The sequence below is a fragment of the Lutjanus erythropterus genome, chromosome 1 (genome assembly GCF_056507025.1).
Source record: "Lutjanus erythropterus isolate fLutEry1 chromosome 1, fLutEry1.hap2, whole genome shotgun sequence".
NCBI lineage: Eukaryota > Metazoa > Chordata > Actinopteri > Lutjaniformes > Lutjanidae > Lutjanus > Lutjanus erythropterus.
Window position 1 is genome coordinate 30,424,751 of NC_139317.1, and position 26,221 is coordinate 30,450,971.

Here is a 26,221-nt window from a genome sequence, read left to right on the forward strand (position 1 = left end):
CTTCCCTCTATGTACCAAACAATAGGAGTTGGCAGTGAAAGGGACAATACATGGAAATTTGAACTGGCAATGACAACGCAGGCAAGAAAAAAAACAAAAAACGGCCAACACTACTACTGATAACAACAACAACAACAATACTACTACTACTACTAATAATAATAATAATAATAATAATAATAATAATAATAATAACAATAATAATAATGATAATAATAATAATGATACAGCACAAAAATGACGTAAGACCATGAATTATGTTAGAAATAAATAGAAACCCAACCCAGCCCAAACCCGTCAGGTTTGGGCCTTATCTGGAAAGCATACTTTAATATTAAAGGAAATGGCAGTCAGTGCAGGAGCTTTTTACTGGGATTATCATGAGGGTTGGCAGAGGTTATTCAAGGGTTCTAATGTGTTTGCTCAGGCCGTTATTTCAAAATATCTTTATGTCTGTCTTTTGACCATTACTGTATTTCACACAAAGTATAGTAAGTGCCAGCAGGCTCCATTTCCTGCCTAAACCATTGATTCCATATGATGAAAATGCATGACAGAGAAAGAAGACGTCCTCCATTAAAAAATACATTAGTGGGCATTATACTGCTAATCCCAGGACCTTTAGGAAGTTGTTAATCTGGATTATAGTGTTTGTAGATCATTTTATATCATAATTTTTCAGCCTCCTATATCAGGTTGCTTCCATCTCCTTTAGTTTCCTCTTCATCTCAATCTCTTGAGTCTGGGATTGATTTTTCTTATCTGTTGTTTTAATTTCAGGTTTTTGGTATTGTCATAACAGGTATTTGTAAAGCATATTTGCATGACAGTTAGGCTCTTTTAAAATGCTGCAATTTGGCATGTGTGGGGTATCAAATACTCTAATCCAAGATACTTTTTTGAAAAAACCTTTTCCTTAAATAGTCGGGTTAAAGGTTAATGGCCATAATCTCTGTGAGCTGCATGGGGCTCTGAATGTAAATAAAAACACACTTCCTCCCATAGCAGACACCACTTTAAAATGTGGCACAAATAAAGCATTTGGACGCCTGCTTCAAACGCAAACACATCTGATCCTATTTTATAAATAGCATAGCAGTAAAAGACACTGGTTTATGCAGCAGACTGATGTCAGACAAATGCTGCCATGCCAGTGAATTTTGTCTGCTCTAATGACTTAATTCCAATAAATATTTTGAAAATTGATGTTTGGAAACTTTAATTCATATGGAACTCCATTTTCCACAAATAAAAAGGATCCTGTAAATCATTATAATAAGAAACTTTCTTAAAATGAGTTAGTATTTCAAAATAATGACTTATTTCAAAGTAATGAGAAATTTTACTATGTTGAAATGTTAACTTAGTTTTTCAAAATAACAAGAAACTTCCTCATAATAATGATGAGCTTTCTCATAATACTGACTTAATATTTCAAAATAACAAGAAACAAAGTTTCCTTATCCTTATTTTGATAAAAATTTCTCATTTTATTGAGTTTCAGGATTTGTTTTCCAATCATCACAGTAGCATAAATGAGCTTTCATTGATCGAGGTCTATAGTCCGTTATATTACAGTTCAAAGTCCATCAAAGACATTGTATTTCATGCTTCCACTTTCAATTGAATTAACTGCATGTTATCAGTTATCACACACATTCAAAAGTTTGCTGAGGAAAAACTGTTGATTTTTTCAGTGACAGCAAATCCTTGACCTGTGAACATGGATTTTTTTTATAAGTCCTAAACACATTTAGCACAAAAAATGCAATGGTGCAATCACAATGTAGAAAATTTATTCTGGCGCACTGCAGGCTCTTAAATAATGCTAACTTACAATTTTATGACAACAAATGTTTGCACATCATAATTATTTGATCTTGAATATATTGCTGTTGCTCTTCATTTACTTTACCGTGCTGATCACATAAAGTTAAGAACTGACCAAGAATTTTTAAAAATTTATTTCTGAGGCAAAATGAAAATATTACTCTTCTAAGCAAAGTAGATGATATACTGAACAAAATCCCCAATTTTTTTTCATGTGTCAGAACAAAAACAATATTAACATCTGGAGCTCTGCCCTGTACTCTTCTCTGTGTAATAGTAAACCAGAGAGAGCCTCAGCACGGGAAATCACATCGAGTTTTCCACGATGTGTTCACTCTGGGAGCAATCAGACCACAGCATGTCTGATTCATCCTAACACTTGAATCTAACAGACCAGCTTATCAGAAATCTTATTATAGGAATGCAGGTAGACAGACAGACACCACAGCCAATTTTACAGTGTAATCCTCCAATTCTGCCTCTGCGTCGTCAACAGTTCTATGTAAAGGTGGTAAAGAAGAGACTGAGCAGATATAAATTCCCACGTCACGTGTCTTGTTTGTCTTATGGACTTAATGTTTCAAACTTTGTGAATTCAGTTAACTGAGCTGAAAGTGTGCAATTCTGGGAAACTCCAGTGAACCTATTTATAAAAAAAAGGAGGTTTTTAAATACAAAAATATATCACAGTACATAAAATCACATCATTTTAAAACAGAGCCATCATCGCTGTGAAAAGAAGAAAAAAATCATGAATCTTTCTTTTGATGGCAGCTGCAAATATAACATTAGAGACAATGAGAATAGCTGTTGACAATTTACTGCACTGTTGGTAATTGAATACCTTGTGGAAAAATAACTGAAGAGTGCTTGCCAAGAGGTGAGAGGTTTCCATGGAAACATATTCAAAGGAAAGAAGATCCATTTTCCAAGATCTTAACAAAACATCTGACTCAGCCAAGATATTTGTTAGTCAGACATTACTGGCACCAGCAGTTGAAATATATCGAACAGTGCAGTTTACAGTACAAACAGAGCCGAGACGCATGCAGTAAAATTAAATGAATCCTATCACGAGAATGAAGTTTTACATGTCAGTGCACAGGTGATAATGCATCAAATCTGAGGGATTTGCAACATTTTAACAAGAAAGTGATTCTGGCGTGGGAAAAATAAAGATTTTTTTTTTTTCAAAACTAGGAATAAATGGATTAAAAGAAATAAATCCCCATGCCACAGCAGATGTCATCTTATGTAAAGCAAACAACGAGCCTCTCCCTCAGTTCCTTGGGCATCCTCTGTGCTTCAGTCCATTAGCTTTACACTGCAGAGTCGACGGATCATTAGGCCCCATCCGCTTCAATAATGCAAAAAGAGCAAACCAAGCAAGCACCACACAGACAGCCTCATCTGCCTCTCACCTCTCAACACGGCAGGAGCCAACTAGGTAAACAACACATTATCCACCCAATACGGTGTGAAATGACTGGCATAATAAACTGTGTCCAGGCAGGTGTGTGTCTGACGGTGTCACTTATACATCTGACACAGTTATTATCCATTCTGTCTGCAATCATCCAAAACTGGATTGCACCAATGGAGATTAATATTCACCATCATTAAATCAGGGCTTAATATTAAATTGTGTTTCACCAAACTTTATAAGTAGGTTAAAATTAAGAAAGATTAAATCTAAACCTCTCTTTAAATCTCGGTTTAGTTCTTACTCTAAACATAGATTAATTGTGTAACACACAAACTTTAAACTCCAGTTTGAAATGAGGACCAGTATTAACTGTAAAATCAGTCTCATGGGGTTTATGTGTAAATGATTGCTTTTTTGAGATGGATTGAGCAAAATAATCATGTTCCTTGAAAAAAGTTAAGGGACAGAATCAACCCAAATGAGTTTCATGATGTGTTTCTTTTTTCTTTCACTCCAGTTGATTTGTTAAAACAGTCTCTTTTTCCCCTTACTCTGCTCTCCTCCATTTTTGAATTTTCTATTATTTGGCCCTGGTGCTCCACTACTTCAACCAACATTTTTTCCCAAAGGAGGAGAAATTAGAGCTTCTCCACTGAGCCATCATGAACAGGGAAACTAGGCTTACTAACCTTTTAGCTAGCTACCAAACAATGTAACTTTCATTGATGTATTAGCCTATAGAACTAGACAGTGGGCACAAAGATGGTGCCTGTCTGGTCCAGTGGTCACCTGCTGCATACTGCAAAAAAGTTTTCCAGCTTCCAGGTTGACTTCCATGCTATGTGGCCCACTGAACGTGCACAGTAGTCCTAGTTTTTCTCCTGCTTGCTTCACATTTTGATGATGTTACAGATTTTTACATGGATTTTCTCTGCTCTTGGACAAACACAAAAACCACACGAATCAAAAATTCATAATGGATAGAGCCATTGTCCTTGTCTGCAGTTTGAGGAGTCCTGTCAATAGTTTCAAAAACATCAGCGAAATGGTTTTGGAGCCACCGGGGAAATTTTTGCTGCAATACTGCAAGTAGCCACTGGCTAGCTAGCTAGAAAACTCTATAAGGTTTTGTTAACATTTAGCTAGCTAACAAACAATGTTGTTTTGTTAAGGAATACAGAGCAGTAGAAATTTAGTTGTTTTCCCTCTTTTTATCCTTAGGTTGGTTATGACAGCACTTTGTTTATTCATTCATTAATTCACTCATTTATTCAATTATTTATTAGTTTTACACTGGATAAAAACAAGTAACTCTATACTGATGAAACTTGGTTAGCATAAATAAAATTTAATTTACTAAACAGAGATTAGTTTTTAATTGTGCAGCACTCTGCTCTGGATTTACTCATTTTAAACCTGGTTTTGCTCATCTCAGATTAAAACTAATCTTAGATTAAATTAATCTTTGTTGGTGTAACTCAGTCTAACTGTGATACACATTCAAATGCTGGGTGTCACCTGGAAAGGTGTGTACCTTTGTTCTTGCAGTACTGCTTTTAAATGCAAGGATAACCGTGAATGATACTGAATATCTTGTCAATCATCAGCCATCTCTTCTCTTATCTGGCTGACATCATGTGCAGGGATGCTGATGACAAATGGCTGATAGTGGCAGATAGGTGAGTGCTTTGTGATTCGACACCCCCCCCCCGCTGATGGACATCACGGCCCTGCCCACATCAGGACAGATCAGCCAATGACAGGACGCGTTTGAACCAGACGCCTGTGAGCAAACCAATGGGACCGGAGCTGCTTTGTTTCCCTGCTTCTGCACACATGTGACCAGAGAAGGCGCTCACTGGTATTTAAACATCATCGATTGGGTGCTGAAGTGGACAGCTCCCCCTCCAGCAGATTAACAAACCCAAACACAATGGCTCCTTCGGCTCCCTGTTGTGGACGCGTGGATGCAGTTTTCTGTTTTTAACTCTCTCGTAGATCTCCATCTTCATATCTACGCGTCATCTCTGAACATAAACGGACTTATTTTGAAGCTGCAGATAGGAACAAAAGCGCCGTGATCTCTCGGCAGATGACACCTGTAGCTGAATGTGGAGCTCAATCTCATAAAAAAAGGGAGGTTGGATTGTTCCACATCCAGTCAGCATCCGCGCCCTGCAGGAGAGGAGAGGCGCTCCGGCGCTGTTTGAGCTCGAGTGGGGAAGAGCAAAGGTAGCACTAAAGCCATTTACGGACGCATTAATTTCTAAGCCGCTCTCTGTGGCTGCTTGCAGACAGGAAGGAGCATGGATAGAGAGGAATTTGCTCTGACTAGTGCGTTGAGGGGATTTGTAGAGCTGGGGGTGTGCTCCTGTGGAAACTAAACTACAGGACGGTCGGTCACCAACAGCTCGCCTTTTCTTTCCAAGATTCTTTTTCATATATATACATTTATAGACCGATTCTTTGTTTTTAAGCAGCTGTCATGGGGAAAGACGAGTGCAAAACAATGCTGGACGCTTTAAACAAAGTGACCGCCTGCTACAGGCACCTGGTCATCGCCCTGGGGAGCACCTCAGACTCGCAGAACCTGCGAGAGGAGCTGAAGAGGACCCGCAAAAAGGCGCAGGAGCTAGCCGTGGCCAACAGGACTAAACTGACCTCTCTGCTCAAAGACAAGACCATCAGCAAGGAGGACCGCGTCGAATACGAGCGCCTATGGGTGCTGTTCTCGAGCAGCATGGATCTCCTGGAGGTGGACATGAAAAGGTCCCTGGAGATAGGGCAGGATTTCCCCCTCAAGGTGCCGACGAGACACCTCATCCAGACGGGGATGACGGGCAGCACCACCACCGTGGCGGCCCGCGCCATGAGCGTGCAGAACATGAAGTACGAGGCGGACAGCAACATCGACACGGCCGACCTGCGGGACCTGCAGTCCGAGATCTCCCAGGTGAGCCAGATGATGGAGGAGATGGAGATGAAGGTGCAAGTGGCTCCTTGGGCCGTGGAGGCGAAGCAAGAGGCGGGCGCCGAGCTCAAGTCCAACATGAGTGTGGGAAATTCCTCCGTGGGTGTCATTTCCATCTGCGAAGAGGAGCCCAAAGAGGAGGATGGAGGAGGCGGCAGGGATGCTGGCTTCGCCTCCATCTGCGCGGTGCTCGTCTTCTTTGTCATCATCGTGGTCGCTGTGGTTCTGGGATATTTGGTCATCAACATGTCCTGAACTGTCTGACCAGCAGCCCACCCCGATGTTGGACACTCCGCGCGGCTGCCCACAGGCGCGCCACCAGTGCAGAGCCCGCAGCAGCTCCACAAGAGCGAGAGAAAGAGCTGCGTTTGTGGGCATGAGGGACACACGAAGTAATTAATCTTTCTCGGATTTGTGAATGTATTCGGTGGCGTTGAGAGAGTTGCACTAGGTAAATGTAGAACAATGTAGGCCAGAGAGTGGACGAGAATGGCACAATTTGAATATTTTGAGAGGCCAAGAGGTCGTGGTATTTTTGGAGGAGAAGGGGGGAAAAAAAAGTCATAAAATTACGTGACAGTGTCTGGCCATCAGGATGATACAAACAACACGTAATCCAAGTGGATTAGTGGAAAAGCTCAAGCATAAATGTAGCCTACTGTTAAGTATTCCCCCCTTGATGTTCTGCTGATTGATGCTTTCAGTTTATGACTTCCAGTCCAGCAAAGTCAGATGTGTTCAAGCAGCATGGGAACATCTACACTCTAAGAAATAAAAGTGCTAACTAGAACCAGATAGGGTTCTTCAGCTTGTCCCCACAAGAGAACTCTTTTTGGTTTCTTCCAGAACCTTTTATTAAGGTTTCACTTGTAATCCTTTTCAGAGGGTTCTACTCAGAACCCATCATAAAGGATTATACTTAGAACCATCTGTGAAAGGTTCCAGCCAGATCCCCTGCCCTGCAAACAGTGTATGTTCCTGCAATGTTGCAGTTTCGACATATCATTTGTTACACTGTAACAACGTTACTGCAACATTACAGTTACAGCATTAGTTATGTTGCTGCTGTGTTGCTGAAACATTACAATGTGACAGGTATTCTATGGTATTTTTGCAACGTTTGGTCAGTGTCCTCTGCATGATGTTTCCTGTACTTTATATAGTGATGTTGCTGCAACGTTGCTAAAATGTCACAACATACTAGCAACATTTAAAATAATGTGCTTGCAACAGCTCTCTGGAATCGCACTTGGTAGGTTATTACAACGTCACATGTTGCAAAAGTTATGTTGCTACAACATTCCTGCGACATCTTTGTGTTAGTAGGTTATGAGAGGTGCTACAGAGAACCCTTCTATGATGTAATGGTTCTACCCAGAACCCTCTCTCTGTGTTCCATCCAGAACCTTTCCAACTTCTAAGTGTTCCACCAAGAACCCTTTTCTATTACAAGGGTTTCATGTATAACTCACCCAGGGAGTTCTACCAAGAACCCTTTTGTATTTGAAGGGTTTATATTCTATAAGGGTTTTACTCATAAAACTCTTCTCATCAGATGGTTCTATGAAGAACCTATTGCATTCAACATATGAATCCCATATATCGTATGTTCATCCATCAAAGTTACCTTTGTTTAAATTGAGAAAACATGCTTTAAACAATCCTTGTAGAACTATTTCATCCAAAAGGGCGCATTGGATCAAAAGGATTATTAATGGAATCTTAAGTCTTACAAAGAACCCTTGATGAACCAATTCTTCAAAAAAGGGTTATTCAGAAACAGATAGTTTTGGGTAGAACTTCAGCCCTTCATGAAGAACCCTTTTAGAACCTTTATTTCTAAGAGTGTATAGTCAGAGATGTTGAATGGAAACTAATAGAGCCAGTGTCACAGTTTAGCTCCTCACCTCACACAGGTTGGATGTGATCAAACCTGCACTGTTCCACACTCCTTTTAGCACAGTTTTAATGCATTATACAAATTTATACAGCCAGATTGTAGTAGGCCTGCATCTTAACTTCATTGCATTAAATCACAATGTGCTTCATGAAAGCCTTGGGACCTAAAGAGACTGTCCACAGTCTTTTAACAATAGCGCACCCGTTCACTGTAAGCCTGTTCATGTTCCTTTTCAGGGTTTTTCTTGCAAACAGTGTTGAATGTATACATTGCATTATGTGAATAGAGAGGTTTGTACATACAGACTGCTGCGTCAGATAATGTACATACATAAGTATATTTATTATAATAAAATTTTGAAACACACTCGAAAACATGTCTGTAGTTTGCAGAAATAGGTCCAGTGCAAGAATTGAATGCCAGATTTCCATTGTGTTAAGTTGAAGGTAATGGTTTTAGATGAGTTCAGTTTATAAGCACTGCAAACCTTGACATACATGCCTCAGATGCACACAGAGGAGCAGAGGATTATTATCTATCACGTCACCACCTTGGTGTTAAAATAGTATTGGGTTTAAAATGGAAACAGATGCTTTAACTCCCTAATGGTTTTAGTTGTAAGAGTCTTTGAAGGTATTTCTGGAACCGTACGGGCTGTAGGTGAACCGAAGGCTGACAGATGTCACAAAGCCAAAGCCTCTATATAGGTGGCTGGGGTTTATGGGGGTTAGGTGGTGGGACACAGTTATCCTGAGCCATGCATGATCTCTTTACAAGATTTGATACAGAACATTTTGGGGTCAGATCAGAAGTCAATAATCCTATCGGATGCTGTTGAAGAGACTGGCTGACAAAAACCTTAGCAGAGAGATGTTAGTCTGATTACATGTGCTATTTAACCTGATTTCATTAAGTATGAAGAACTTACACAATGCTCTGTGATGGAAGTTCATGTTTCCCTTTCTTTAAAAGCATATTAGAGAAGTTTAATTAAAATTCACTGAAGACAGTGAAGCTCATACATACAACATTATGGGAATTATTTGAATCAAAATTATTGTGGATGTTCAAAGTTCAACAAACTGTTTTCATAATTTATTTTAAACGCACCTCTCTGTGGGTCTAACAGGTTGTAATATATAGCTTTAATCTGAATTTTCAAAACCAGAATTTAATAAATCCATCATTAAATAAATGTAACTATAACATTCCCTAGATTTATGGCAAATAATTTAGTTGATGATACATTATTGCAAGGAAAGCAGAACTGTTCACAAGCTCTTTGTTAGGCACTGAATTAAAGGACCAGCATATAGGATTTAGTGGCATCTAGCACTAAGCTTGCAGATTGCAAAAACCTCATGTGCATGTCTTCCTTTCAAATTGCGCAGGAAACTCTACAGTGGCCATGAAAATTATGCAGAGCCAGTGTTTGTTTTGTAACTTCTGGGCTGCTGTAAAAACATGGTGGTGCAACATGGTGACCACTGTAGAAGAGGACTGCCACATGGAAACATCAACAATTCTTAATTTCAGGTAATTATATACTAATGAGAACATAGTTATGAATATTATATATAATTTTGTGCCATATTCTGCCAATAAACCACTATAAATCTTACACACAGGACCTTTAAAAAACAGGTATAGACAGAAAAGATATTATATAGACATTCAGGTAAAAATGTGAAAGTGAGATTAAAAGCTATAGACAGTAAATCAAAAGGGTGTAAAGTACTTAAATTAAAGGTGTGAGAGGTAATTATCCAGGCTGAGGTGTTACTGTAAGAATTCTGTTTAACAAAGATCCTATGACATTAGCTAGTTTGTCACTAATGGTGGTGCTCTCAGGATAAATACATCTTCGTGATGGAAAACATCTTCCTTGTCATCATCGTTTTACAAATTCAATGAAAAGTCTGAAAAGTGTTATAATTGCCTGCAGCTCAACAGTTACAAATCAAATGAGCTCTAAACTGACCCCACAGACCACCTCCCTCATCCTTAAGGAGATTCTCCAATAACTGCAGATGGCAAATAGACCCCTGGCATTTAAAGACCATCCAGCCTTAGTTGCAGGCTGTAATAATCTCAAAGGATCAAATTTAATTACAGCCATCCTCATCTTCTAAGCAGAGGCCTGATTCCTCATGGGAGTAATGGATTTGCATGGAACAAAATTAAAAATTTTCTTAAATTAAAAAAATTGGCAAGAGTAAGATACTTTAAGATAGAAATCATTTGGGACATTAAATGTTTATTTGGCAGACAACTTAAGGGCCTTTTTCTGTTTCCACTTTTATTTCTTATTCCAGGCTGTCTGTGTCTTCTCAGCCTCTCGAGGTTAGAAACCTGTGGAGAAACATTAATAGAACATGAAAAAAAGAGCTGAAATTCAAGATAACTCCACTCCTAAAAGCACTGAGGCCAGTGAGCCGAGAGTATTTTTTGGCAGGACTTGGATGCATGAAAATCACTGGCATGCTCCACTCACACCCGATTCACAGCAGGCTTTCTGACATCTTGTTTATCCTTGTTGTCATCTCATAGAGGCTCTAAGCTCTGCTAACAGTGAGTCATGAGCCTCTTGAAATTCACGACAGACTTACATTGTCATCTGGAGATCCAAAAATATAAAGGTGATTAATTAAACATGGGGAGGAAAGGGAGGGGATTTAAACAGTGGACGAGCTAAAGCCTCTGGAAATGCTACACTTTAAAATTTGGAGGAGAAAATGTTCATGCAAATGCCTACTTTTGATGCAACTTTCAGGCATGTTAAAATGATTTTGTTGTGCTCTCTGTTATGCAAGATGCTTCTCAAAATAGCCCCAGCATCAAAGTTTTAGAGTATGTGCTTCATTAGGTATAACAATCTACCCTTTACAGGTGAGTAAATCGACTTTTCTCTGCAGCAGTTTGGAGGTGTTTTATTTGAACTTATGCATGACAGAGCCATTTATTTGCTTCACTCCCGTCGCTTGGAAACAAATAAACTATACAGATTGGTTCACAGAGAGGCAAGCTACTCACTTGGCAGAGACAGACCACTGCATCACCTCATCTGGACGAAGATGGTGGGTTTCCAAGGCTGTGAGTTGCCATAGAAACCCTCAACGGACTCTCCAACGCAAACAGCACAGAAGGTTGAGCAGTGTTATTTCAGCTCACCCCCTTTCTGCCACCGCCATCCCACACACACAACACTCTGAAGCAGAAGGAGATGTGTGGTGTGAGGACAGAAGGGGGATGAAACCTTAGCGTCCTCCCCCATGCTGGCAGATGAAACGTGTCAAAAAAGATGAAAATCAGATTGACTTGATGGTGCTGACAGGTCCTCGTGTGCCTCATGATTGAAGAAGACGAATAAAATGCTTCAATCAGGTCACAGTGACTTAAAGGGATAGTTTGGATTATTTGAAGTGGGATTGTATTGATAGTCAGTGTGATACCTGCAGTAGATGGCAGTCAACAAAATCCCAGTTTGGAGAAGCAGAGTGGAGCACCAGCACAGAAGCTAAGCAATGAACTGCTGTTGATGGGGTCAGCAGTAAAATATATTTTAACCACTTTAAAAAAAAAGCTCAGCTAAAAAACAAAAATATTATCAGTTTAAGTGCAAGGTATATTTAGAATATTTTCATCACTTTACTTTTTCTTTGTTCCAATGGCAAATAGTGATAGTGAATCTGAACTACCCTGTTAAAACACTAAGTCACACATTAACAGAATTGACGATTGAGGCAGCAGAAGATCAGAAACTCCTGACTTCTGTGAGGTAAAATGACTGTTTTTGCCAATGGAATCTAGCTGGTTTGAGAGAGTAATATTTGACTTATATAATGACAATTTCCCATTGCAAAAGACTGATGGCAAGGTAAAGCAGTGAAAATATTCGAAATATACTGTACTCTAAATCTGATATAATTTTTTTTTAGATGGGCCCTTCTTTTTTTTAGGTAAAATCAGTTTTGCTGCTGACCCTGTCCACAGCAGTACAAAGCTTAGCTTCCTACATGGTACCCCTACTGTGGGGGCATGGTAACCACCACTGACAATAGGCAAATGCCCCTCTTCACATAATCCAAACTATTCCTTTAAGGGTACTCTACCTGACCAAAACAGGAAACAACATTATAAAACAAAGATTTTTTTGATGTAGAGACTTAAATCCAAAAACAAATCCAAAATCAATAGATTTAATAACTCCTTATTATTCAACTCTTCTTCCAGATTCAGCTGTTCCTGCTAATTTTGCTAATCTCAGCAGTCCAGTCATCTGTCACATTTGAGTGCACTTATTTCTGTGTCAAAATAAAATATTAATGAAAAAACATATATATTTCACAAGTTTTAAAAGCTACACTATGCATTTGACAGTTGCTGTTTTGTAAACACCCCATTCAGAGTTGTCCCCTGAGAGAGCTAGAGAGTGAACGAAGAGAGGGAGTGGTGTTAACGAGAAGAAAGCAGTGAATCAGAGAAATAAAAGATTATTTTCTCATTGTTCTACAGCAGTTTGTGTGTGTGTGTGTGTGTGTTTGTGTGTGTGTGTGTGTTTGCAGCTCTCTATACATCCATGACACAGACGGAGCGGGGAGAGATGGAGACAGCAATGTAACCTGGTTGCTACATTTTTATTGAGTGCCAGCCTCACAACTTGCACTCTGTTATTGGCTGGGGGTTAAACACCACTGCCCAAAGGTTGACGCCCACAAACATCCCAAACAGTACAATAAGAGGGTGATCACTGACAGGGATTTATATACAAATGTATATACAGTATGTTTATGTGCATTTTTAAAGGGATAGTACACCCAAAAATGAAAATTCAGTTATTATCTACTCACCCAAGTGCAGACTGAAGGTCAAATTTAGTTTTTAGCCCAGAAAACACTGATGGGGTTTCACAGGAAAACAGCTTTGCAGAACTTTATGTTCTTTTTTGCCACTGATTTGACATTTGAAAACCCGTCACCATTTTTGAGGACCACATTTGGGGGATTCTGCGACACTGTTTTCCTTTTGAACTCCAGCAGCGTTTTGTTGACTAAAAACCTAAACCCAACCTTCAGTTTATAGTAACAAATTATTTTAACAGTTCAGCACTGTTTATTGTGTCACCTAGATTGTTTTATTAAAGTACATAGAAGCCTGGAGACCAAAAGAGAGATACTTATTTATGCATGCTACTGAATTATATAGGGTCAGATTGAAGGCTGTGTAGACATATTTACTTTACATAAACTGCCTTATTAGGGCATGCATGTGTGTAGTACCCAATAGTTATTCTGCCTGCTTTCACTATGTGCTCACAAATTATCAAAAGCACAAATCAGCAGTTTGAGACAGCATCAGTAAAAAGATCAAATTAATAATGAATTAATTGATCTGTTCAATAATGAATTAATTCATAAATGTCAGACACAGGCAACAAACCATTTGACAGAGCTTATTTGTCATGCGTGATCAGTTTGCCATGAAGGACACTGCTGCGAGCAAGGAAGGCACCCAAAGGAGGAAAGGTAGAAGCCCTGCAGTTTCTCCACCACTGACGTGCACTCCTACTGAGAGGGAACACACACACACACACACACAAACATGCATGTATGAGCTGCAGGTGTTGTCTCTAAATCCCTGTGATATATGTGGTAGTCAGCCTGTCACTATGGTTACAAGCTAAATTCGATCCAAATAAAATGGTTACTTAAAGGTCCAGTGTGTAAGACTTACAGGGATTTTTTGGCAGAATACGCCAGAAATGGAATAAAACATTTTTACGCATGTTCTCATTAGTGACCTTAAGATCACCTGAAAATGTAATTGTTGTGTTTTTGTCACCTTAAAATAAGCTGTTAATATCTAGAGGGTGTGGGTCCTCTTATATGAACACTGCCATGTTTCACCACCATGTTTCTGCAGTAGCCTTAAATTGTCCTTAAATTGTTAAATTGTTTTCTTTAGTGTGGAGCAACCTAAAATGTAAAGACAATGTAAAGCCAGAACGTTCTTGAGGAAAACTATTTATTTCTTATTTATTCCATGAAAATGCATTTCTTAATATTTCATGGCATGATTGACAACACCTTTGAAACAATTATAAGAAATTCACATTTAAATGTCAAATTTGTTGTAATAAATATTTTAGCACCGTTAATCAAACAAAGCCCAGCAGCTTACACTGAAGCAAATTCTGCCTGAGCCACTCCAAGTCTCATCACACAAAAAGAAATTAGTAAATCCTAGAAAGTAAGGCCATTAACAATCGCTTCAAATTTGTTAATTATAAATGTATTACATAAAAAACAAGTGAGGAAGATGGTGGTCTACTATAGTTGTAGAGCTGATAATGACTAGGACATAAGAGTCCAACTGAAGGAAAAAATAACCATAACTCATTAACAAACCTTAACTGTCACTGTTACAGTCAGGTTAGGTCCTGGGTTTCCCTCAAGAAAACATTCAGACTTGTCATTGACAAGGACACAATGAGCCCTTTCCACTGAAGACAGTTTGACATATTACAGAAGGAAAAGCAAAGCCGTAAACACTAAAATAAAAGTATTGTACATACTGGCTCACCGTCACATTGTCATTCCTTGAGGCTTAGACGCACCAGGATTTAAAAAAAAATTAAAAATTTAAAAATCTTTATTCTCTTTTCTATGATTGTAAAGTACTTTGTGCTGCAATTATTTTTGTATGAAAAGTGCTATACAAATTAATTTATTATTATTAATATTATTATTATTATTTATCCATCTGAACAGTTGATGTGAGTTGCTGAGTTTTGGAGCTATTGGCTATAGAGATGTCTGCTTTCTCTTGAATATAACAGAACTGGATTGCACTTTTGGTGCTCAAAGTGCCAAAAAAATGACATTTGAAAAATCCAACAGCATGTTTCTTGACAGAAATTATGACCCTGTTACTTAAGATAATCCACAGACCTTGCTGGTAGTAGTTTAATGCACAAACTACTTTCTTTCTAGTTTTTTCCTGTAGTTTCTCTCTCTATTACCAAACCTCCAAAACGTGGCTAATCACACCAAAAATTAGTTTAAATTAAAATATGTACTTTTTGATTTTGGGGTGAACTGTCCCTTTACTTCCAATGGAATCACTATGATCAAGGGATCCTCTCAAGTAGGCGAAATTAATTCACTTAAATGGTCCATATAGAGTTTACCCTTGGTGAATTTTGACATGCAAACTCGCTCTTGATCAATAACAAAGATGTCTTGACAGTGCTAACCTGTGTGGAGACGGAGAGCCACAGGGTCAAAAATGGAGGAATACATCACAGCTAAAAAGCTGTGCTGCACCTAAAAACTGCTCCAAAAAGTAACTAATGTTCGCACAATTTTGATGGTTTGTGCAAGGATCATGTCTTGATGGAGCTAGGCTATTAGGAAATGGAAAGCAATCCCGTGTTGTGTCAAGGGCTGTTCCCCTGCCAGATAGTGTTTCCCATGGCGATGTCCTCAGCAGCTGAGGGGAAGATTATGTTTAGGTGTAGCAGAGTAAAATAAAGGAGAACACATATTGATGGGGAAACAGATTTCAACACAACACCTGTTGTCTTTGCCATAGTACAACAATATCACTTCAAATAATATCACTTAAAAACCCTAGGCAGCTGAAAAGTTGTCTGTTTCCCCCTTAATAATATCAGTAACACCTGCACTTTTCCTACTATGACAAGTCAAAATGTCTGCTGTGAAAAAGGCCCAGCTGATGTTAACAGACGCGGAGGAGTTTCGGGGCTTGTACAGCAGGTAGGACAAGTCACAGGTGACTGTTTGAGTCCTGTGGGATGGCTGGCCCCACAACAGGGAGCAGATGATTGTACTTGGGCTTTATGTTGACCTGTAGAGTTACAGTGTACGGATCTGAGATCAAAGCGCGGTGAAGTCCAGAATTTTGAGGATCCTTCAGCTCAGGGTCTGTACTCATATCCTCCTCAGCCTCTCCTGAAGTGTTCAACGGGTAAAGTTTGTCACCTGTAAGGAGACCACAAGGAAACAACAGACAGGGATGGTTAATCTATTATAGGCATGCATGTTACAGTTTCATCACTAACATTATCCACATTACCAAGAAAATGAGAAGCACGGTTAACAGAAGCAATACCTACCTTTTTAGCCTGGCTTTTAATTGAACTTTATCTCTTTATTTATTGTGTATTTATTATTGTTTATTTATCTATTTGTTTACTTTGATTAATCTGTTTTCTAGCTGGCATATTCTTCTATTTTGTTACTTATTAATTTTATCTTTTTTAAACTTATTATGTATGTATTTATTAATTGATTTTGAAAATTGTTTTCTATTTTGAGTTTTTATCCTGCCTCTGGTGTTTCCTCACTTATGATAGCGTTTCCTCAGTTCTCTTTATTTTTGAGTGCTATTCTTATTTTAGTCTTTACCATTACAGTCTTTGCTTTGTGTGTGTGTGTGTGTGTGTGTGTGTGTGTGTATGTGTGTGTGTGTGTGTGTGTGTGTGTGTTTTATTGTTTTTATTGTATGAAGTACTTTGTGTTTCACTCTGTTTGCATGAAAAGTGCTATCTAAATAAAGTTTGATTGATTGACTGATTGATGAAGGCAACAGATGCCATTTCAGCTGTAAAAACAGCTTTTTTCTGCAAAATCAGCAAGAATTGCAGCTACAGCTAAATAATAGCTTTGGGGTAGTTTTCACCAGTTTAATATTAAGCCAAATATCAGACTGAACCCATAACACAGAATTTTACACTGGGTGTTACATATAACTGAGTCGCTCTGGAGTGAAACATACTTACAGCCCATGAATTAGAGTAGAGTTGCAGCTAAGTGTACCACAGCATGTTCCTGCTCATGTTTAACAATAAAACCCTTGTTAAGAAATGAAGGAGTGCTGTCCACTGAAACACTAGAGGACCTTTTTTTAAAACAGACACAAGAAGCGTGGCATTTGTATTAACAGCATAATGGAATAACTTTAACAGATGTGAGTGGATCTAAGGAAGCCTGTGTTACTTACATTTTCTTCTGCTACGTTAATGACAGCACTGACACACTATAGCTGACTAGCGAGCTTGCTAATGTTGAAAATAGTCAGGAAATCATGTGGTCATTGTGTATTAGCTTTCCAACAATCTATCTCATGAGCTGGTCAGCAACTTAGTTCTGCATAATCGTCTGCTCAGCTGTTATGAGTACTTTGCTATGTGTTCTGCTGACCGCCTACATTTCCCATAATGCCTGCTAGTTTGCAAACAGTAAACTTACCAAACTACTCATTAGTTCAGCAGATATGCTGTTTGTGCTCCCAAAGGCAAATATTACATTTTGTTAGTGTTTGTAATGTGTCTGTTCAGAACGTGGTAAACAGTAAATGCAGCAGAGAAGACAAACTGGTCTGCAGCTAGCAGCAAGTGGTCGTCTGTAGCAGTAAATGAGCAGTGAAATTACAGTTGTTGAAAAATAAAGGCTGCAACCAAGTGAAACTCCCATGTGTTGCTGCTGATGCTCACTTTGAGGTTAACCCCCTTCACTTTTACCCGCAATTGGAAAGCAACACGAGAGCTCCATTTGGTCTTGAGAAGATGCAGCCTTTTAACCTGAGAACTCTACTAATGCATCGTGTTTACTGCTAAAGCTGACCACGCTCTGCTAGCTGCAGGTCCCTTTCTCTGATCTGCTGCATTCACTGTCACTCCTATCACCCGCTGTCACTCGTCCACTTACTCCATACACGCACTGCCCTGCCTCTTGGACAGGGAGCCACACTACTCTTATAAAAAACAGTTTTAATCGTGAGTGAGGTGGCTGTTACATTTTTCGTGAGGTCAGCAGCATGCAACAGTGTACAAGCTCTTCTCCCCTGCATTAAACATCAGTAAAGAGTTGGTGTTGTTGAGAGTCTCAATCTGCCTCTTAAAACTTGCATATTTGATAATGACAAATGTCAGTTTAGTCTGTTCTCGTAAAACAGCAGATATAATCCAGTCACTACCACTAAGCTACCTTAACCCTGATTTTCACCATAGCTAACTCTTACAAAATGAGGTTGAAGATATGTATTTTATTACTTTCAACAAATTCCATGAAAAAACAAAAACAACAATACTTTGGTAACTTTCTCAATGCTTTTCAATGTCCTCATCCTGTCTGTGGCTCTCAGCCTATTCCTTCTTACTGATCTGCATTTGTTGGGGACTATTTTCAGCAGCTGATTTGGTACACTAGTCAGTATTTACGAAATGAGGATGCAATATGTAGGATGGACTCGAAATAAACTACAATGCCCATGTTAACTAAAATAAGCTGACATGTCACCCAGAGCTCTGTGGCACAGAGGAATAATGTTGTGTCAGGCTTTGACTGCACAAACAATGTGTTAGGAGGATCAATTCATTGCTGGCTTTTGTCTTTTCAGGCATCTTGTCAACAATAAGAAAAATATAGAATATCACTTTACATTCATTCATCGTATTAGTTTCACTAAATATAGAGATTTACTTAATGGAACAAAACAACAATGAGCACCTGGCAGCACTGATATGTAGTGTTCGTCTTTTATGACAACAGGCATCCACTGTTCGCAGCCCTCCGTGGCACGCTGGCTGGAGAAGTTGTGGAGGTCATTCAGCAGAGGGATGCGGCACATACGGCTGAGCTCATAGAACTGTGGAGGGGCGATCCACAACTCCTGCGCCTGGTAGCTCTGCAGGACCTCTGAGGGTGTGGACCACTGAATCACACAGAGACAGGTAGTGTTTAAAAGCTGTGCAAGTGTGTCTTTAAATCAGAAGAAGATAAATAGTGTAGTATCCATAAACATGATCAACACTGTGCAAAGTGAAAACCACTGTGATCACTGGACTTGTTGGTGATTTATTTAATTCTTCTACCTCTACCGCTTTCATTGTCACTAAACATTTTTTCAAAGTAGATGCTTTCTGTCTATATCAATGATCAGAAAAGGACATTTTAAAGCACATACAAGCTTTAGAAATACTAAAACACATCCAGTCACGTAACTGTTTGTGTAAACCAAAGTATAACCTTATGAACTTCGGTATTGAGTCGCTATGAAGCCACAATCTACTGACTATTAGAGGAACACAATGTTTAATGTGCTTCATGTGATACAGTATAATTTAATAATTATGAAGAAAGATTGAGTATTTTTTTTTAAGTGATATTGTCAGTTTTCGTTTTATGACTGAATTATGTTTTTAAATAACTACTATAACTCTCTTGGGTGAGCAATTACACCAGTTGTCTCAGCTTAACCCATCATCTTTGTACTGGACAACTGGCAACTTTTAGCAAGAGCACATTTGTTTTAACAGACCTTTTTTCAGAGCAGCCATACTAATATGACAAAGTAGTGTAAACACTATTATTACCAAAGATATTAATTAGGTCCTGTTCCATTTAGTGCACTTTCCAACACGCACCACAGCCGCACCTTGAATATGTGTATGTAATACCACTGTAACACCTGTGTTTACATGACTACAGTATTTCATGTCAAAATGACTGTTAACACCTAATTTATCCACCTAACTTATACCACATTTAAACTCCCGTCAGAAAAAAAGCTAAAAAAAAAAAAAATCACTTTCGATTCCATCAATAATTAATATGACTACCAGGGCTGCAATGAAAGTTATATTAATTATTGATTAATCTACCATTTATTTAATCTATTAATCAATCCATTGTTTTGTCTATCTTCAAATGTTTTCCCAGTAAAGTTCATGAAAAACTTCTCAAACGTACTTTAGCTTTTGTAGAGCATTTGTCTATGGATTCAAACGAAATACTTTGACATAATCTGTCTAATAATTTATGATTATATCTAACATTTATGACTAATGCATGCTGATACCGGTATAGACAGATGTGATAGGCCAATATTGGCCCCAATATTTAAAATGCATCCCTAACAGAGTTCTAGCTCTAATATTCAGCTTTTCTTTTTATCACATGAGATAGTTAGAAAGAAGATTGTTCAGAACTTTTACTAGAAAAATTGCTCACCTGATTAATTGATCATCAGAATTGGGCTACATGTTTCTTCTGATAGATTAATCAGTTAGCTAATCGATTCAATTTTAATATTCCATCATTCATGCATCACCTGAAAGCGCACTATCTCCTTCTCATCCTGCAGAGTGTGCGGGGTCTCCTCCAGGCAGCAGATGAAGAAAGCTGTGTCAAACCTCGTCTCACCGTATCTCTTTCTGGGGGTCAGCCAGTTGCTCCACTCGTGTAAAGCCCAGATGTTGGGCAACACCTGCAGCTCTCTGCACATCCTGATGAAGTTGGAGGGGTTCTGGTTCACCAGAGTCCTCCACCTGACCAGTTCACTGCTGCACAGCTCGGCGTTATGAAGCACATGATCAGCGGGACCCTTGTCCTCTATTCTCTTGAACACACTTTCCTCCTCCTGTTTGGACACGACCAGCAGCACCCCAGACTCCTCAAACGTCTCCCTGAGGGCGCAGATCCTGAAGGCGACCTCCCCCGGAATAGGAGAACCCAGTTTCAGTCTGTCTGTGGCGAAGATGGGAGGTCTGGTCTCTGGAGGCTGTTTGATTCTCCTCAAGCCAAAACCGGGAGAGTTCCTAAAAGACTTGAAAATGTCCAGCCACTCACTGGAAAAGTCAGAGGAGTCCACCACGCCGCCGGGAAACACATAAGCATTGGGCATAAATCCGCTTTTGCCGCTCCGTTTGAGCAGCAAGACGTCGTAGTCAAAGCAGGACCTGTGCGGCAGGTGTGACCGTCCGTGGCTGCTGTCCAGCGGTGAAGCTGCGGCGGCTCTCGGCGGTGTCCTGGAGGACAAACCGTCCGCTCCGAGCCTGTGGCCCGCGGCTAGGATAAGAGTGGCCGCCTCCCTCCACTGCTTCAGGTTGGTGTTCATCCTTCAACTACCAGCGTTTTTTTTTTATTATTATTAATTTTCATTCAATATTCACGAAAGTCTCTAGTACACCAGGCTTCCTTTGGACTTTTGTTTTGGCGGAAGTAACGTAATGCACGAGGGACACGAGCACATCTGTCACGAGCTGCTACCGCCACCTATCGGCTGAAAGACCATCAGAGCTGTAGAGATGGAGTCTACAGGTAACCCTCAAAATCACATTCTTATTGTAGGCTTTGTTATTGTAGGCTGTTTTCCTCATGTTGGGTGAATCATGGCGCCCAGATATCCCAACAGCTGTTTCAGTGTCAAATACTTTTCTTATCCTGGCAAGAGGTGTGTCACAGGAGATTTTATTTTATTTGACAAATAAGAATAGAAGAAATTCAGCAAATTTAAGATTTTCAGTACTCCATTTCAAAGCATTTAAAATGTGTGTATTTTGCTGATGAGAGGAAATAATTTTGTTTCTTGTTTATACAGTATATGATGTGTGTGTGCTGCATGTTTTAAATTACATGTGCCAATAATATAAGGTGGTGCTGAAATGGCAGTAAAATGGTTAGGAATGTGCATTTATGAAGGAATTAGCTCTTCCCAAGATCTATTGATAAGGCCTATTGTGAGTTGGGTCATGGTGGTTTTGTCATTTTTGAAAAGTGGGTCCCCAGAAAAAAAGAGTTTGAGAAACTCTGCTATTCATTTTCTGGATAAATAGTTCAGGTCTCTTATAACAAACGGTTAATTTCCTGCCCAATCTAGTAAAAATAAATTCTGAATATGTTTGATCAACCAAAAATATCCGAACTGAGAACAAAGTTCTTCAAATACCCAGTTCCACCCAAAACAAAAATAATGAATAAATTCTATTCCTCCAGTGAATTTTTAAGACTATGATCTGGCTTTGACATGAATGAGTGTGTTTTCTGTAAAGTTTGAAAGATCAGAGCAGCTTTTTTGTTTCGTGCTCTTAGTTTTTACCAAGGTATTGGGTACCAGTAGTTTTTAGTGTGTAGTATCTACAGGGTAGGGAGGGTTCCTTTAAAACTGTTTGTCTGGTTTCAGGTGACGCTGCAGCTTGATCAGCACTCCCTCCTCTCCTTCCTCATTTGCTTCTGTTTCTTTAGGTTGTGCCAATTTGCTTAAACAGACAAGCCTGTTTACATTGTCGGGTCAATTGGTCAGGCCATTATAACAGAACCTGCGTTATGTGTCAAAAAAGTTAGTAATTTATTTAAACGCATTATTAATGTGTTAACTTTGACAGGTCAAGTATTTTTGTTTGCATTAAGAGAACTCAGAGTAACTTTAAAAAATAAAATGGCTGCACAGTGAAATAAAATAATATAACATTTTGTCAACTCCTAAAGATGTCAGCTCTGACTGATATTCCATCTACTGGAGTTGGCAACTATGCTGACTAATGTGTTATGAAATTAGATCTTTTTCAGTGTAATAAAAAAAAAGAATAAAGAATAAGTCTGTGCCCTGCTTGACCACCCAGTCAAAAAAAAAAAAATCTGGACATGTCCCTGTATATTGGCTGTAAATGCTGTCAATCAGAAATTTTCCTTCTGTTATATTCATCAGCTATATGTTCATAAGGATTTATAAAATGTGTTTATGTCATCAACAACAACAACAACAACAAAACATGGTACACCAAATGTGTGTTCGTTGTGTTATAAATTACACTATACAGTATGTTGCTTTTAACAAAAACAAAATACAATACAGCCAGCAATGAACTGGTCCAAGCAGATTACAAGTATTTGAATGATTGTAAGAGACAAGCATTGATTAGACACACAACACACAGAGGTTGTCCCATTGTTGGCAAGGGGGACTTGGTCACATGGGGGCTTGAACTCTTGACTTCTGAATCCCCAGATAAGGTGACTCACAGACTGTTCCATTGGGGAGACGTGGGTCCTACACACCTTCTTGCAAGTTGAGGAAATCACATGTGCAAAGATGTGCAAATCCGGAACTTTTTCCTGTTTAAACTCAAAACACTTACTGCAATTTGGAATGCAGGGCCAGACCCACAAAAGATCTCGCGAGTGAGCATTTGTAACCCGAACCATGATCTTTCCACAGTCCTAACCAAGTGAATTCTGTCTTTAAACCTACCATGATTATTTAAGCATGTAATTCTCACATTTTAAAACATGTTTAGTTTGTACATGGTGCCAACTGAAGAAACAAACAAACAAACCTGGCAAGAATTCCACAACTCAAGGGTTCCCTTCTCTGAGTGACAATAGTTCATTTCAGTTCGCACTCAAACAGAAAATCAAACCTGAAAAATCTGTGAAAGAAGAAAATAAATGGCAAAAAGGGAAAAATAAAGACATGGTTTTCGTCTCCTCGCCATGGCATGGAGAGAGATTATTGATCTACTGTGGTTTGAGATCTTTTAACTTTTCGCAGGACTGACTTGGCTATTTGCCCTGTCCTCCCTTGGACGGACAGGTGACAGGTGTGTCACGGTGAGTGAAAAAAGTAGATTATAATTTTTCTTATCATTTATTCTAGCATAATGTGGCTGATCACCACAACATATTTGCATTGAACATAGTGTAGTGTATGTAAATATAGGATGGATTTGGGTAATCTGGGACATTTTTTTTGGCAATTTTGATTCCTCAGCTTATTCTGATATGTATCTAACACACTAGATCAATACACAAGACCTTTCTGAAAACCTAAAGATGTTTTCTAGGAGGTCAGGGACCAGTTAATAAACAAGCATTAACAATAACTTCATTCATGAGATAAAATAAACAAACTTTTAAAGGCCCATAACTAATCTTTCTTTGAAATTCTTTGGGCTCATTTGACAGATAAGGCTTAAGCCTATTCCCAGAATAGAACGGTTGTTTAAACCGTCTTAATGTATTGCGACTTGCCCAGATTTATTTTAAAATAGTCGTATTTACCCTGTTCTGGATTAAACTAAGTTGATTGCAAGAGGGAGAATTAGAACTGCTCTAAGACTTAACTGAACCTTAAATTAATCCTTCAAAGGGGTGGGTTTAACTTGTGTTTACTGCTGTTTGTGAGAGAACAAAGAGTATCTGGAAAATCTAAATTAGGGGTGGCCAAACATTTTCCCTTGGAGGGTCAAAACTGAAACACAGTACTGGACTACTGGCCCAAAGCACACACCTAATGTATTGTATTGTGTAGTTAGGATGCAAAACTGTACTAAGAGGTTTCCTTAACTTAACTCATGTTACCGTCTGCTCACATTATAAAAAATAAGGATTACAGCTTTAGTAAGTGGAACACACAATCTACCAAGTGAGCTACCAGGGTGCCTCTTAACAAGACTCCCAAAAGTAAAACAGCATAGATAATGATTTATAATAATGATAATAATAATGATAATAATAATAATAATAATAATAATAATAATAATAATAATAATAAATAAAATAATACTCATTTATCCCATCTGTCCCTTTTTCTTAGGAAAAACTGTGACTTTACTTTGAGTATTACTGCTCTAAACTCTAAGTGCACATGTCATAACTGTTTCATGGGACATCACAGCAACATGGTGACAAAACCCTTCCTATCCATTGCCTGTGAGGGTAGAGTTCACTCACTTACTAGAGTATAGCATATATTTTAAAAAGCATATGTATTAATATGGACAAGATATTTGTCATATATTTTGCAAAATTCAGCACAGTGGCCTTTAAATCATTAGATTTTTTCCCATTTCGAATCCACTCTGTTGCAGGTTTTGATCATTTTAGCTCCTTCTGACAGTTCAGCCTTATGTGAGTTTGACTCTATAATGATGGCAAACTGGCTCTCTGTTAAAAGGACGGAACTAAATATATATGAAAATATATATGAATTAATATCACAATGCAAAGTAATAAATGCAGTCTGTGATTGATTCTTGCTTTCTCACAGATTATTGCCTAATTTTCAGAGAATGTTTTCCTTCCCAGTTAGTTGATATGCAGCCATGAAAATACCCAGGCAGGACTGTATTTGTTGTTGTAAATGCACTCAGATTCTAAGCTCCAGTGAACGTGCCTGAAACACTCTCTTATTGGTCAGAATTTCTTGTTCTCAGGGTTACTGAGTTTATATGTCAATGTGTTCTTGTGTTAGCAGATTACCATGAGTGGGCGAGGCTGTCTGTCTGCACAACTGCTCAAATTCTTTCTACTTGTTGTATTTCAACAAGTTAAGAGCTGCAGCCACTGGAGGAAGTCAGTATTACAAACCAATAGTGGATTAATAAGCAAAACTTACATTTTACTATCATTTGACTATTTGTGCACATCTGTATCATTTTGTTGAGGATGTAATCTTTGAGATTCAAAGAATGGTTCACCCCAAAATAAAAAATACATATTTTCCCCCTGTCCTGTAGTGCTGTTTATCCATTTAGATTGTTCTGATGTTAGTTGCAGAGTTTTGGATGCATCAGTTATAAAGACATCTGCCTTCTCTCTAATATAGTATAGTATGAAATTATAACACTGCTGACGCTTACGCACATGCAGAAGCTTGCCTTTTCGATACAATTGATGAAGTGGAGATGTATGTATGTATAATAAAATGTGATACATTGCAATACACTGCTTTAAAGGTCTGCCCAGAAAAAAAAACAAAGCAAAAAACAAAACAGAAAGTAACAGTAAGTAACAGTGCAAAATGTAAGGTCTCTGACAGAGACTTGTGAAGGTAAGAGAGGAGAAGGAGGGGCAGAGAAGAAGGGAATGTAGCATACAAATGTGTGCACACACACACACACACACACACACACGCACGCACGCACGCACGCACGCACGCACACACACACACACACACACACACCCACGCACCCACGCACACACTCACACACACACACATATATGCAGGGGTATCATGTATCCTTATCAAAGAGGCATTGTGAAGGAAGTCGTGCTAGGTAAACTCAGAGAGGAGGAAGTGTTTCACAGTTTTCTGTCGAATACAAGAACTATCCTGAAAGTGTCAACAGTATAGAAAAAAAGCTAATTAAAAAAATGACAAAATTTCAATTAGATCAGTAGATCAATCACACCTAACTTTCTGAGTCCTTGTTGCATCTTCATGTGATTACTGGACTGTTACCTGAGCAACAGATGATGTCTCAAAACACTTAAACACAACAATAACACAT

The 26,221-nt window shown here is 38.7% G+C and overlaps 2 protein-coding genes across 2 annotated transcripts; one reads left to right on the forward strand and one right to left on the reverse strand.

The window, feature by feature from the left end:
- The first annotated feature begins 5,140 nt into the window (after positions 1 to 5,140).
- On the forward strand, positions 5,141 to 7,017 carry LOC146333109 (regulator of G-protein signaling 9-binding protein). Its single transcript, XM_084719587.1, has one exon. It carries the CDS (start codon positions 5,742 to 5,744, stop codon positions 6,480 to 6,482), a length of 741 nt encoding a protein of 246 aa, XP_084575713.1. The 5' UTR covers positions 5,141 to 5,741; the 3' UTR covers positions 6,483 to 7,017.
- An 8,340-nt stretch (positions 7,018 to 15,357) lies between these two features.
- On the reverse strand, positions 15,358 to 21,270 carry nudt19 (nudix (nucleoside diphosphate linked moiety X)-type motif 19). The gene is made up of 3 exons (XM_084724678.1): positions 20,263 to 21,270; positions 18,660 to 18,864; positions 15,358 to 16,130 (listed from the first exon to the last, which is right to left on the reverse strand). Exons 1-3 carry the CDS (start codon positions 21,046 to 21,048, stop codon positions 15,916 to 15,918), a joined length of 1,206 nt encoding a protein of 401 aa, XP_084580804.1. The 5' UTR covers positions 21,049 to 21,270; the 3' UTR covers positions 15,358 to 15,915.
- Positions 21,271 to 26,221: the final 4,951 nt, after the last annotated feature.

Bases quoted from the DNA above. Each gene is read 5' to 3' on its own strand.
- LOC146333109 (XM_084719587.1), top strand. From the start codon at position 5,742: ATGGGGAAAGACGAGTGCAAAACAATGCTGGACGCTTTAAACAAAGTG.
- nudt19 (XM_084724678.1), bottom strand. From the start codon at position 21,048: ATGAACACCAACCTGAAGCAGTGGAGGGAGGCGGCCACTCTTATCCTA. The intron at 18,865-20,262 runs GTGATGCATGAA...TGTGTGATTCAG, and splicing joins AGGAGATAGTGCGCTTTCAG to TGGTCCACACCCTCAGAGGT. The intron at 16,131-18,659 runs GTGCTCATTGTT...GTCTCCTTACAG, and splicing joins CTACATATCAGTGCTGCCAG to GTGACAAACTTTACCCGTTG.